This window comes from Pararge aegeria, chromosome Z (assembly GCF_905163445.1).
Source record: "Pararge aegeria chromosome Z, ilParAegt1.1, whole genome shotgun sequence".
Taxonomy (NCBI): Eukaryota; Metazoa; Arthropoda; class Insecta; order Lepidoptera; family Nymphalidae; genus Pararge; species Pararge aegeria.
The window spans coordinates 597,088-612,226 of record NC_053208.1 but is presented as its reverse complement, the minus strand read 5'-3'; the positions used below and the strand labels follow the sequence as shown (position 1 = coordinate 612,226).

The following is a 15,139-nucleotide window of genomic DNA, read 5'->3' as shown; positions in this document are numbered from 1 at the left end:
TTTGATGGCGTAGCGGTGACAGCCCAGTGGGTCTAACTTTTCTAAGTAATGTGCGTTTTAAGCAATGAAAAATAACCTGCTGCAACGGTGAAGGAAAACATCGTGAAGAAACTTGCATGCCTGAGAGTTCTCCATAATGTGGTCAAAGGTGTGTAGAGTCCACCAATCCGCGATAGGCCAGCGTGGTGGATTACGGCCTTAACCTCTCCGCATTGTGGACGGAAAGAATATTATGGGCACAAAATAGGAGCGAATGGTAAGCCAAACAAAGACCCAGCAGTGGTGGTACCTCCAGAGGTTGAGGTAGGCTGTTAACCAGTTTGAAAGTCCTCAAAAAGCGTACACAAATCGGCCAAGAAACGGCGAAAAAATCGGTGTACATACCCACGATAAAAGATAAACAAAAGAAATTGTTCGCGCTCAAGATACGTTCGGTACATACGCTCTACATACGTAATTCATAAATTTCCCGACATGATATAGCATTCCGCGATGTCCCACTCCTCGGCTAAATATTTTACTACTACATCACTTCAATCGCCTGCCGACTCCACTTGCATTATGCTTTCAGCCCACTTCTAATGCCCACAGAACATTTCCAAATTTAGTACTTCAATGAGACGTATCCAATCAGGCAATCGACCACCGCTGTTTGCCTGACCCGCAATACTTTGCGTAGAAATTTTATTATATTAAGTAATTTGAGTAAATTCGCAATATAAGATATGTTAGCGACACTCATTCGTGACCCGAATGTCTCGAAATTATTCCATTTGTTACAAAAGACATAAATTGATTATCTGTGGCAAAACTAATACAATTAAAAAAAAACAAAGCTACTAAACGACTTCCTCATCGTGTGTAAAAACGCGGGCACAACTAGTAGGTGATAGTTTTTATATATTTGTCCGCCAGCTAACTAAGATAAACACTTTCTCAACTTAATTATTATGGGTAATACAGAATTTTTTTATTTTTTTATTTCTGACCTGGTGGTAAGTGATAATGCAGTCTAAAATGGTAGCGGGCTAGTTAGGGAGTATGATAGTCATACACCCCCTAGTCGGTTTCTACGCGACATCGCACCGGAACACTAAATCGCTTAGCGTCACGTCTTTGTCTCTAGGGTGGTAACCAGCCACGGCTAAAGCCTTCCATATCAGACCAGAGAAAATTCTGAAATAATAAATGCCCACAATTTTAACAAAAGGATAAATATTTTTAAAAAACAAATTATTAATCCACATAACTTTAGGGTAATTTTATATATATATATATATATATATATATATATATGTGATCCTAGAGCGGGCAGTTACCTTGGCCAACGAATTAGTTTGGCCATCCAGAGGGGAAATGCTGCCAGCATCTTAGGAACTGTGCCTCGCTGCGGTGGTTTCGAGGACGTTTTAGATTTTATTTAGTTTTTAAATAGTTTATTTTAGGTTATAGTTATGTATTAATAAAAATTTATACTTTTATAATTAATATATATTTTGAATATATATATATACTTATATATTATCTTTCGTTTGAACTTTAATTTTATTTTGACATTTGTTAAATTTTATTCCAAGTTGTGTACACATACTTTGGGTTGTAGCTTAGAACATGATCTACCTTTAGTTATTCCCTGTTTTGTGTACCTAATAATTTAAAAAAATAAACAGAAATGCCCCTGTCGTAATTAAAATCACAGTAGCGCCCACCGTTGCGCCAGGGAGGTCATAAAAAAAAGTAGTTTTCCAGGAAGCATCTGCGCTATAGAGTATCGAACGCTTGTGAACTGAAAAGGTATAACAGAAGTGGTTAACCACTTCTGTTATACCTTTTCAGTTGTTATGTCAACTTGCTCACGGTCGCAACTTAGTTTTGAAATCTAACACTAAGTGGTTTTACAGTTGCACTTAGTATTACGTGTAGATAACTCTCGGTTTAGTATGGAGCACGTAGTCCTGGGTTCTGTTTAGTCAGTTAGTCAGGCAACAATTTTTTAGGCATAAAACCGGAGTACTATCATCATATCAACCCATTACCGGCCCACTATAGGGCACGGGTCTCCTCCCACATTGAGAAGGGTTTAGGCCGTAGCCACGCTGGCCCAGTGAGGCTTTGAGAACAAGGCGTTCACTTTTCTTCACCGATGAAGCAGATTATTTAAATATAATATAATATTAATAAAATTATTAAAACGGTCTTAGAAAAGTAAGAGGTGCGTGCTGGGATTCGAACTCGGCCCCCCGAAAGTGAAGCCGAAGTCCAAACCACTCTACCCCTAATTTCCGCTGAATAGGGTATTGTGACGTTTACATTGTCAGTTTCTCAGAAAGTTCGTTAAACTATAAGTCATGGTCGTTATAAATAACATGGTGGAAATTCTCATTTAAAATAACTCTTAATTTAGCCAAGTTCACCTCGCGAACTCGTATTGAAGCAGCGTGGTGAGTAAATTCATTTATTTCAAGTAGGCCAATATCGGCACTTTTGGAACGTGAAACTCGTCTTGATTTATTACCATTCATGGACATTTGTTACCGCACTGCCTGATCATCTCAGACAGTCAAACCAAGTCCTTGGTTGTCAGGTCATCCTTGTATGACGTCAAATGTTTCAGTCACAAACGTCACAAAGTTTTAGTCACGTGTTGTTCCGATTTAAATTACATAGAGTATAGGCCTATTTCTAAATTACTAACACGTTTGGACAACCGGCACGCAATCAGCAACAAAGTGAATATCGACGCGGATTTATTTATAGCACCGATTTCGGCACTAATTCCGGGTGGATACAACTTTTCAGTAACAATTAAGTTCTAAACATTCAGGAGTCGTTGTGGGGGAAGGCTGGAACTGATCTTATTTAGTTGTTGTTACTAATTTCGGTATCGGGTGGTAACAACTACGAAGCGAAACGTGCATACGGTGAACATTGCCGAAGATCAGTTGTGTTTGGTATACAAGGATTTAAAAAAATTATAAATTACACCGTACATATTCTACTCCTTTTCGCGGAGTATAGCTAATTAAGTTTAACTTCATAAAACCAGGCCAGACTCCTGTTTCCAGAGATACCTTTTCTTTAGCTTCTAGTAACGTGATTTCAAAAAGCCTTTATATAACCTTCCCAAAAAATTGGGGTGTGCTAAATGCAATATACGTTTTTCAAATACTAGTAGTTCCGGCGATAAGCGCGTTTAATCGGAAAACAAAAACAAAAACAACTCTTCAGCTGCATGATTAGATTCTGACGTAATATTATTATATAAATATATTTAAAAAATAATAATTAAACAATGTGGCTATTTTAAAAGAACTGATGAGTGGGGCACTACTCTTTAAGTTAATATTTACGCTAGTTAGCGCACCAATACATGGTGCGCATTGTTCAAATGGCTCATTTTATTATCAGAACCCAAACATGTTCAATATTAGTTATGCGGCATGATATTATCAAGGTTAAGACAGTAAAAATTCTCATCACATTATAAGCCACTGTGGGCCACGTAATTCTGGACGTAGTGCGCTTGACCCTTAATGCCTCCACCCCGGCTCCCGTGTGTATTACACTAGGCAGTTACGCGCATAGGTACAAGCGAGATCGTGTTACCTAAAATGTTAGAAAGTTTATATTTTTGAGTTGTGTCGAAGTCTGCTTGATGTATTATTAAGCGGGAGGTGGGGGGCGCGGGTTGAGGAGCAGCGAGGGGGTTCGAGTTGTGAAAAATTCAGCGCCCACAACCGCGCCCTCCTGCAAGACGTGATGCAGCTTGTACGAAATGAAAATACTTATTTGTGGCCGCAGTGTGACAGTCGCCACTTGCCCGAGACTGCGTATAGCGGCCGAGTTACACGTTTCCAGCGCACTGTCGATAGTGGTGACCACTGTCTAAACTGTTCGGAGTTCCAGAGCTGCGTTTGTCAAACACTCGTGAAGTTTAGCTTTTGTTTTGAGTCTTCAGTTGTTACGCCAACATCTTTACGCTTGCAACTTTGTGTGGAAATGTAATACTAGTTTTGCACATACTGCGTATGCTTTATCTGCATCACTAGGTCCTTAGTTCGATGTTCAGGTCAAAATGGGTTTTAGTTGATAAATGTTTGTACATGGAGTATAGTTTTTATCGCATCGCAGGGGTAATGCTATCTTCATCTTGGGCGCCCGTTAATCGCTCGCTTAACTCCGGATTCTAGACCTCGTGACTCTCGAGAGGTAGTCTAAAATCCCTTGTTACGCTAGGGATTCATCTCTGCATTGGTTTCTATAATTAATAAGGTGATAATCATCATCATCATATCAACCGACAGACGTCCACTGCTGGACATAGGTCTTTTGTAGGATGTTCAGAATTCCACGGTTTTAAGCCGCTTGAATCCAGCGGTTACCTGCGACGCTCCTAATGTCGTCCGTCCACCTCGACGGGGGTATACCAATGCTGCGCTCACCATTGCGGGGCTACCATTCCAGCACGTTGGGACCCTAACGTCCATCCCTTCTCTGAACTATGTACCCCGCCCACTGCCACTTCAGCTTCACGACTCGTTGTGCTATGTCAGTAACTTTGGTTCTTCTACGGATCTCCACATTTCTTCACTTGATCACATAGAGATACCCCGAGCATAGCTCTCTCCATCGCCCGCTGAGTGATTCTGAGCCTTCTTATGAGGCCCATAGTTAACGACCATGTTTCGGAGCCGTAGGTCATCACTTTAGTAATAAGGTATTTGAATTATTTGTTTTACATGGTATACCCGACCCGAGTGCAAGCTGTCGCGACACCATTCCTTTCGTACGTGTGACGAGGCCGTAACATCTGTTACTGAGACGCCATTTTAACTGGTATCTTATTACGGCTTCGCTGAGAGTAACAATTGAATTTGGTAGTTTTTATTGCGTCAACAAATAACACGTCGAACTTAGTTTCGACCACCTCTTTGGCCCAGCGTGGGTTGAAATTATAGAAATGAAAACTGCAAATATATCTAATAATGAAAAATACACAAATGTTAACTGCCTTTTTTGATCTAGTGGTTAGCATGTTTAACTACGGATCACAAATAACCCAGGAGGGTTGGAATCCCGGCAAAGACTAAAAATTTTTAGGTATTGTTTTTATTTCGGTCAAAAACTTCGCAGTACTTCCGTAGTTAGAAAATCGGTGGTGCCAAACCCCGTGCCAAGCTGTCATCCCGGTTTTTGTCGCTAATTTCTAAAAATATCGTTAAAGCCCACCAACCCGCATTGAAACTGCGTGGTAGGTCTGTGCTTTGATACCGTCTCTCCTATTTATAGGGGCGTTCTTAAACTGCGGATGATGATGATGTTTAAATGTATATTTCTTAACTTTGGTTTTATTACTTGAAGTCGGCTTAAAAGTAGGAAGAAAAAGCTACTGTCAAGTGACCTATAAAGCCAATGATTTAATATTTTGCTGTCTGTATGAAGCAAATGTCACTTGTACCTGTCGATATGGCGATTGCCGGGCTGGCCTTTCGCATCCTAGCATACCTTTTTTTTTTATTCCTCTACAAGTTAGCACTTATCTGTAATCTCATCTGGTGGTAAGTGATGATGCAGTCTGAGATGGAAGCGGGCTACTCCCTGTATTGGAGTCATACCCCTTATCGGTTTCTACGCGACTTCGCATTGGAACACTAAAACGCTTAGCGGCACGTCTTTGTCGTTAGGTTGTTAACTAGCCACAGCCAAAGCGTCCACCCAGACCAGACCAGAGAAAATTCTGAAATTACAAATTCCTAAAGTGCCCCACCGGAAATCGAACCCGGACTCCAAATTACGGATCTTAAATTCACAGCGCTCACCGTTGCGCCAGGGAGGTCGTCAAAACCTACGATTATATATGAACACGGTTATATACGAACACCTCTCTCTCTCGGTCTCTTTTTCTGTGATGTTGTGGGATTCTATTATTATTTCAAATGCACATTAAAATTTGGGCCAGAGCTATGCACTTTCAAGTATGATTTTCGAAAATCTAAAAAACATTTCTGGGTAGCTTTGTAGGTAGCATTTTAATAATTTTATGTACACATGAGTTACAGTCCACGCGGTTCGATAATTTTAATTTGAACATTGAAATTAAAATTATCTAATCTGTTCCAGACTACAATCTTTCTCTGTGCCAAATTTCATCCAGATCCATTCAGCCTTTCTGGCTAGAGTAAGTAACAAACACGTATCCGCCCTTTGTTTTAATAATATGAGTATAAAGTATATTGTAGGTATTAACAGTAGTTGTAGTACTTACATAGAATTAAGAACGTTTAGAATCTGTGTACACGTCTTATATTGAAAACGACGACCAAACCACTCCACTTTAGTATTAGTAATGTTTCTCGACCAGGCGTTCAGTCACCTCATTCATTTAGCAGTAGGTACACAGTACATAATTATTTGACCTCTTATGGTTTTAAACGTTTATCATAAAATGAGGAAAATGGGTAAAATTTGTGAGCTAGCAACATTCCGCGGGTGTGAAGTGAGACGTGCTTAGGGCGTTTTCTCTGTTTTTGGGCACAATACACATGCAGTAATGGCTGAATGAGGATTCTGTATATTCTTAGTTCTGTGTGGTAGTATATATATGCGGAAAAAAACAATAGTAATAGCTGCACTTTGAAAGCTAGTCCGTAAGTGAACTAATTAATATTCGTACAGTTACTTTATAATAAACATAACTCAAGCGACTCAAGGTCTGTTTGGAAGGTAGCTGCCTAGAAGGTTCTGACGCGCTACAATTCACACACACCTCCGGTAGTTTAGTAACCCATTTGCATCGCTTTGTCTGTATATGTGTCTGTTTCATAATATTACTGAAACTAACAGCAGATGCGTTATTTTTCCGTAACCGAGCTGCTAATCAAATCGGCCAAGCACATTGATCCATTTTGGAAGTCAGATAAAAAGTAAATCTTCGGAACAAGCTTTTCGTACAAAAATTTGCCCGTTTCTTTTTTCTATTAGGAAAGGAAACGAACAATCAAACAGACAAACATTAACATCTAAGTAGATAGACTAGGCACGAATGCCAATAACTAATAATGTATACAAGAACTTTCTCCTAAAGATACTCTAGTACTTTAAAATTAAAACGTTTTTTCCCCCTAACAAGTTAGCCCTTGATTGGAATCTCAGCTGGATGGTATCGGGCCAATCTAGTTACGGTATAGCGGTTATATGAAAATTAAAAACACGTCTTTGTCATTGGGTGTTAACTAGCCATTTTATTTATAATAAAAACGTTTATTTGACCAATGAGTTTATGAGCAACTGCTGAGTTTATTGTTGGCTTCATCTCGGTGGTCAAATCAAACAGAAATATATATACCAATATTCATATATTGGTAGAGTCAAAACAAACAGATACTTGACGATTAAAAGTGTTTTTATAATTGTGCTAACCTTGAATCTGACATTTTAACCCACCAGGCGAATCACCTAGGTAACTGACATTTAATTTAAACTTAATATCTGAACTATAAGTCTCAGGGACTAAGTGGGGATCGAGACGCGTACAACAGATGGACAGACGGTCAACATAGAGATACAGATCATACATTTATTACCCTGCTGCTTAGCGGCAGAAATAGGCATGTTGGTAGTACTACTACTACTACTACACATAATTGGTTAAGCCATAATTAGTTAGCCGTGCCTCGTGCTACAGTGTCGCAATGAGAGGAAGACCATTATACATTCCACGTCGGTAAGGACATTCGCGAAGTCGTCCGAAGACCGGATCCACCGCTTTCACTTGCGTTGCTCGGAACCCGTGCCATACTCGATTCACCGCTGCATCTACATTTCCTGATCCGTTGGCGTCAGTTCAGTATATCATTTGTACTGTCTAAATATAAGTTGGTTTTAACTATCGGTATCTTTTATTTAGTTTTGTATTTAATTAAAAGGAAATGTTAACCTAATTTTTTAACATATAACACGAATCGGTCGGTGTTTTATAGGATATACTTTGGATAGCGTGCTCAGGAACTATTCGATCTCATCCCCTCCTGACCATTCTACCATCGCACTGCGAGGCACCGGGCGGGTTTTCACCCCTATGTTGTTCATACCCCAAAAACTCGTACGAAGCGATTTGCATCTTTTTTTCTTATACGCATGGCTGGGGTTTGGAACCCTTCCGAGTTCTGTGTTTCCAAGAATTAGGAACAACCTAGGTATCTTTAAAACAACAATGAATAGGCCGCATCTACACTTTCCATCAGGTGAGAATGTGGTCAAGCGCTAGTCTATTACAGTTAAAAAGTGTCCAATTCTTTGGAAAGAAGTACTTTTTTGACCATTTCCAAACAAAAACCATGTGTTCAAGAAGCATCCTGTGCAGCAGTAAAAAAAAATTGGAATAGTTATTTGATTAGATCTACCTTAATTGACAAATACAGAAATTAATGTTTTAATTTTTTATCACTGGTAAATAAACATCAGTTATTTTGAATATTGCTTGCTTAATTACTGTAAATCAAATAGATATAATGTGATGGATTGAATGATGATAAGAAAATCCCTATATATATAAAGGCGATATAGTTTGTGGACAGGAGTGGCTACTTCTCGGCGGCTTATGCTGGAACACGGACCATTTGTGTGATCCATTCGCAACAGTGCTCACACACGCCGCAAGCAATTCAACGTATGTCTTCTGGTTGTTATTCAAACCACGTTTTCATAATATGTACGCGCACGCTTTGTCCACATAAGGAAATGGATTTGCTCAGTCTTAGATAATCACTTTCTCTTTTTATTTTATTTTTATTCGATGTGTTAATGCAGTCCTTCGATTTCGAATGCTACTCAATGCCGCATAGTTATATAATTATTTGATCAAATGCTCTGACACTGTCTTATTCTAATACAATTGATGAATTTCTTAACAACAAAGTTGTTTTAGAGCATTCCGCTCCGCTTTAATCTGAAATCTAAAAAAAAAATGTTAAAATGTAAATTGTTGAAGAGCAACAGCTGAATATCTCGCCATCATCTTCTCAGTAGAATCTATCTTCTTAACCGATAGTGGAGCCACTACAAACAGGCAGACTGGACGTTGCAATAAAGGAATTTTGAATTTTCTAGCTAAAATAGCGTTTCGGGTGTGGATCCTTGAATTGGTTTCAACGCATTTTACCGGGAAAAAAAAGCTTTTCTTACAATATGGGGTAAGCTCTCAGTTTCAAGTAATGCCAGCTCGGTGTTGGGAAACTGATGTTGTCTAATCTCAGGTCTATATCTATACCCGTGTAAGATATGAGGCTGCCCAGCTATGTGGCTTTCATAGGCTGAAAATAATCATTACGTTTATTCAAGTAATCTTAAATACGTGGCTCAGTTTGTTGCAGCTTTTAAAATTCATTCATTTCAAGTAGGCATAATATAAGAACTCTTGAATCGTAAAGTCTGTCTGTTTGTAGTGACTCTACCGCCTCTTTCTTTATATATAAGTTGATGAATGCAGTTACTATCACCTCGCAGTACTGGATATAAATAAGTACGAAAGCTTCATACATATGATAAACCTGCGTGAAAGAATTTAAAGCCAATTGCTTTAAATTCTTTAAGCCTATTAAGTACACCCTCTGGATGACCTTTCGGACTAGTTTTATAATGAAACTCTCTGGATGTAGAGTTACTTAAATACATAGCTCAGCGGGTTTATTTACCAAGTTCATTGAAATAGAGTACCAAATACACTTACGCATATGGCAAACGCGATACTATTTATAAGCGCACTTTACCTTATCAAAAACTCGGTACGTACCTTCTCTCGCCCGCCCATATCGTCGTATTTTTCGGGTATCTCGTGCTCTACACAACTAATTATGATAAAGGTATTCTATTTTTCGAATATTTAATCATAGATTGAAACTATGTCTAAGTTCAATCAGAAGATTTTGGATTAGAATGATAAAGCGGTGGAGAGCTCAGTGGGTAGGAGAGCTCGACTTCACTTTCGGGGGCCCCAGTTTCCCAGCACGCACCTTTAATTTTTCTAAGTTATGTGCGTTTTAAGTAATTAAAATAAATAATCACTTGCTTCAACGTAGAAGTTGGACTTAAAAATTCGTTTTTACAATGTTCTGTCAAATTCTTAAACAAGGTTAATAATATACTTAAGACATTTCCAAATCACGCTAGGATGCTTAGAAGCAACGGGCAGGTGATGCGATGCGGTGGGTCATAGAATGAAAGTCTGTATGAAATCCTATATTAAAAGTCGCGTGAAAGCTGTAGTATATTATAAAAAAACGGCTTCCGTAAGAGTTAATCTGTATCTCAAAAAGTATTGAATGAAGATCGTTCCGCCATCTTGAATCCAGTAGCGGCATCACAATCAAAAACAAAATGCCGAAAACATAACCTTTCCGAGGTCAAGTAAAATTATAATATAAGTAATACATACAATAATATACTACATACCAGTTTGTAGGCATTTATGAGACTTACGGAAAAACTATAGATATATTTGTGGTTAATCTATTATTTGATATATCGATATAAAATATAAGGTTTCAAAACATAATAACACCAAATACGATATATTGTCATTCACCGAAACAGCTGGGCTAAATATTCTAGTAGGTAACAAAAAATATAATGTTTTGTTTTTCGATATATCGTAATCGACACTAAAATGCGTTTTTAAAACGAAATTTATCGATATATCGTGGCACTTCCTGCATCCCTACGACTGGCTAGTACACACGTATTGATACACACATACCCCTAGACAAACAGATTAATTAATTTAATTGATTTCGTGTTCACGTACCTATACGCTACAGCAGTAGATACACTGCACTACGCCACTTTTATTCCCAGGTCATGACTCGACAATACCTATGAAAACACTGCCTACAATACAGTTATGTACGGAACACAGTATGTTGGAACTCAAATCGCACCTTGAATTTATAGAAAATAAAATTGAAATAAAAATAGAACAACTTCATTTGTAAAATAATTGCATATGCATACATGACGTGCAAAATCCAAACATCACGCAAAGAATAATATAGTAAACATGAATGAATACAGAAATCCTTTCTGGGGATGGGTATATTTATTTATTTATTTGGACGGTCGATTGGCGCAGTTTCAGCGACCCTGCTTTCTCAACTCACGGCGGATTCGATTCCTACTAGTGGAAAATGTTTGTGTGATGAGTATGAAAGTTTTTCTTTTTTTATTTATTAGTTTAAAGTTTTATCTTGATGTTTATATCTTGCCTTGTATATTTTTAATGGATCTCGTAGTGCAGTGGTGAGAAAAATAAACTATAAATTATTACGAAAGTTTTTGAGTACGTAAAATCTGTCTGTTTGTAGTGACTCTACCGCTTCTTTCTTTACATATAAGTTTATGAATGTAGTTATTACTATCACCTCGCAGTACTGTATACAAATAAGTACGAAAGCTTCATACATATGATAAACCTGCGTGAAAGAATTTAAAGCCAATTGCTTTAGATTCTTTAAGCCTATTAAGTACACCCTCTGGATGACCTTTCGGACTAGTTTTATAATGAAACTCTCTGAATGTAGAGTTACTTAAATACATAGCTTAGCGGATTTATTTACCAAGTTCATTGAAATAGAGTACCAAATACACTTACGCATATGGCAAACGCGATACTATTTATAAGCGCACTTTACCTTATCAAAAACTCGGTACGTACCTTCTCTCGCCCGCCCATATCGTCGTATTTTTCGGGTATCTCGTGCTCTACACAACTAATTATGATAAAGGTATTCTATTTTTCGAATATTTAATCATAAATTGAAACTATGTCTAAGTTCAATCAGAAGATTTTATTTTCAAAAGTTTCAAAGTTTTTGAGGGGATCGAGTTTGATCCCCTATAAATTTTTATTTAAAATATTTAAATATCATATGCTTTAACGGTAAGAGACATTGTCGTGAGGATACCTGCATGCCTGTGAGTTCTCAATAACGTTCTCAAAGGCGTGTGAAGTCTACCGGCGTGCGATTTGCATCTTCTTATCTGACACGCATGGCTGGCGTTTGGAAAGCCCTTTCGAGTTTTGCGTTTCCTAATTCCTACGACCTGGTTTCCTTCAACACAAGACAAATTAGCATCCTCCAGGCAAGCGCATTCCATCTTAGGCCACACCTACACTTTTAGAGGTTACGGTCACGACAATTTATAAGATACCAATAGAAAAATAAAAAACGTGAAATGAATTGGTAAATACTTATTCAAATATTAATTGAGAGGGAGGAATTAATCTAAGAGGACCCGGAGAACAAGGTTTTGTTGAGAAAACGGGGCTCAAATTAGTCAGGTTCTTATTACAATTGAAGTTAGTCTTCTTTAATAAGACATGCCGAAGCGGAGAGTGTACGGCTGGAGACGAGAGGCTGCCGGCTAGTGAAGGATGCCACAATACCTTGCCAGGCATTGTTTATAATACCAGACGCAGGCCGCTATTGTCGGAACACTGCTTGTACTAATTATTGTTTGCTAACTTGCCATTGTAAACAATTAATTAACGTTTAATTAACAATAGACAATAGGAAATGACACTCAATCAGTGCAAGCACAAAGTGAACAATGGTTAAGCTTTAAACCAAGAAGAGATCTGTTATTTGTAATAACAAGGAATATTAGATATCTATAATCTAATATACCAATACATAGGCACAGCTTCATTCATAGATTACTTTGAGATTTCGTGGTTAACGAGTCATTGACCTTATGCTTTTATATTAAAAACCTTACGTTTTTAGGTTTTCGTATCAGAATGGACGCAATTTTTCAGATACTTTTTAGATATCAATTCAAAAAAATCTTAATCTATTTATTGTTTAAACAGACAAGTCTCGATTCAATGCCTGCCCTATCGCTTTATGACCTAAAAACATAAAAAAGTATATTTCTAAAATGGTCTATAATCTCAGAGCTTAATCAAAAAGAGTTTAACTAAGTATTTCATAGCAAAAAAAATTTTTACTCCACAAGTTAGACCTTGACTGCATATCTTTCTTTGGTTTATTGCACCCTAATTAATCGGTTTCTACGCGGCATCGTAACGGAACGCTACATCGCTTGGCGGTAGGGTGGTACCTAGCTGTTACAGATTATTTCGGTAGTTTGAATTTTTCTAATTACTAATGCATTCAGACATTTTTTCCAGGTATAAATAGGAACACTTAAAAGTAAAATTGCTATAAATTACAGACTTGCAAACCGAAATCAGTTTCGTTCAAGACACAATCTACAGCTACTTAGTTAAAAGTTTATATTGACAAGAAAAGAAGTGCTGCCCTTATCTGTGGGAAACTGAGAAAAGAGCAGAACCACTTTTAGTCCCGTCAATTTAGTTCAGAGTTTAGTACACTACAGAATTAACATCAATATGGGTCACCCTAGTATGTAGCACATACATAAAAATATATGTGTATGTTAGCAAATTAGTTATGTATGTGATAAGCTTAATGGTGCGGCGGTGCTGGGAACAAAGGCATCTATAATAGTGTTATTTCGCGGCCGATTTATCTGATGTCTGCCCCGACCGGCCGATACGAACATAAACATAATATACGGATAATGCCGCTTCGGCCGGTAATATAATACTGCGCTTGCACTCTGGTCATTAAGGTCTGGCGTTCTAGCGGAATTCCTACTTATATATAACCAGCAGTTACCGGCGAATACGGAGGCGTTTCCTTCGGTATTAAAACATACCGAAAACGTTGCATTTAGTCAAAGTCTAATTCAAAAATAACTATTCTAGTAGTCATAGATGGTACTTTTGATGCAAAATGAGTGAGATGGTAATGAGATGATGGCGATAACCGTATTCGTAAACTTAAAACTAAAGCTACCAGGTTTCCAAACGCGCTGTGGGATAAAAAAACAAAACGTGTGTGTCTACTTATGTGCATGCGTTAGAAGTTATACTCCTTCGGCGTAACAAAATAAACACTTTGCAATGATTTTATCTTTCGCCTTATTCTATGTTTGTAGAATAAATGGCAGTAACAATAGGAAGTTATTAAGTACATTGAAAGTTTAGCATGAAGTATCTAGTTATCTCACTATAGAACAACCAAATTTCACGCACCATTAAAATTTGAGATTATTGTACAATTGAATCAATTAAATCACCGGAATGAGCCCGCAGACTGACAATTAAAAGTGTACACTGTCAAAGCTTTTATAGCATTGATTTCTCCGAGAAACTTACTTATGAACCGTTTCCATTGTTGCAGCTTCGACCGCGAACAACCGTTCACTTTCCAGATCGGTGTGGGCCAGGTGATCAAGGGCTGGGACCAGGGGCTGCTGGATATGTGTGTCGGTGAGTACCAACAACTGTAATCTTCTTAAAATGCCTCCACTTTGGAACACTTTTCTACTAAAACATCAGCACGCCCTAGCACTTGGCAGGGGACATTTCTCCACGGAGAAAGTTGAACTTGTATGTTCTCCCACAGCTTCAGTTCGGCAAATGCGATGCCCGTACATATACTTACACACACACAGATGTCAAACCCACAAACGGAACGGAGTCAACGGAAAAAAATAATACCACCCAATTTTAACTCTTGGCGCACCTGTACACTATGCCCTAGAAAATGTGTCACGTGAATGAATGAATGAATGAGTACACTTTTATTTTATATTACCCAAATAAACATATAGAAAAATTGTAAATAAAAAATTTACGAAAAGTATACAACTTGGTGGCTTGGACGTGGTTTATAAAAGCCATCTGGCAATCCAAGGGCAATTTAGGAATGTGTATTTGCTGAATTATATCTATATTGGTATTGTAGGGGTTGGTCGCCAAAAATATGCTGCCAAGCTATTTATCTCTCTTAAGATCTTATCTTAGGGCATCGCACCGGTATATGGTTTAATATAATAATTCACATACCCCTAATCCGCCACCATCTTAAGCTGCACCATCGATAACCTCTTGGTGTGTTTGCGTTTCAAATAAAATTAAAAAAAACTAAAATCGCATTTTCGGTGATTCAATTAAACTGTACTCTGTATGTACATTATTTTGCTCGAATGCGTCTCGGGGCAGCCATCACCAAAAACAAACACTAAGCCCGTATCGAATGGTCATTAAATGTCA

The 15,139-nt window shown here is 37.9% G+C and overlaps 1 protein-coding gene across 1 annotated transcript in view; it reads left to right on the top strand.

Moving 5' to 3' along the window:
• The window catches only part of LOC120636092 (FK506-binding protein 2), a 77,015-nt gene that overhangs the window by 51,509 nt on the left and 10,367 nt on the right, over positions 1–15,139 (top strand). Inside the window, exon 2 of the mRNA XM_039907389.1 lies at positions 14,265–14,353. Within this exon, the coding sequence (XP_039763323.1) occupies positions 14,265–14,353 (89 nt within the window). The remainder of the gene's footprint in view (positions 1–14,264; positions 14,354–15,139) is intronic.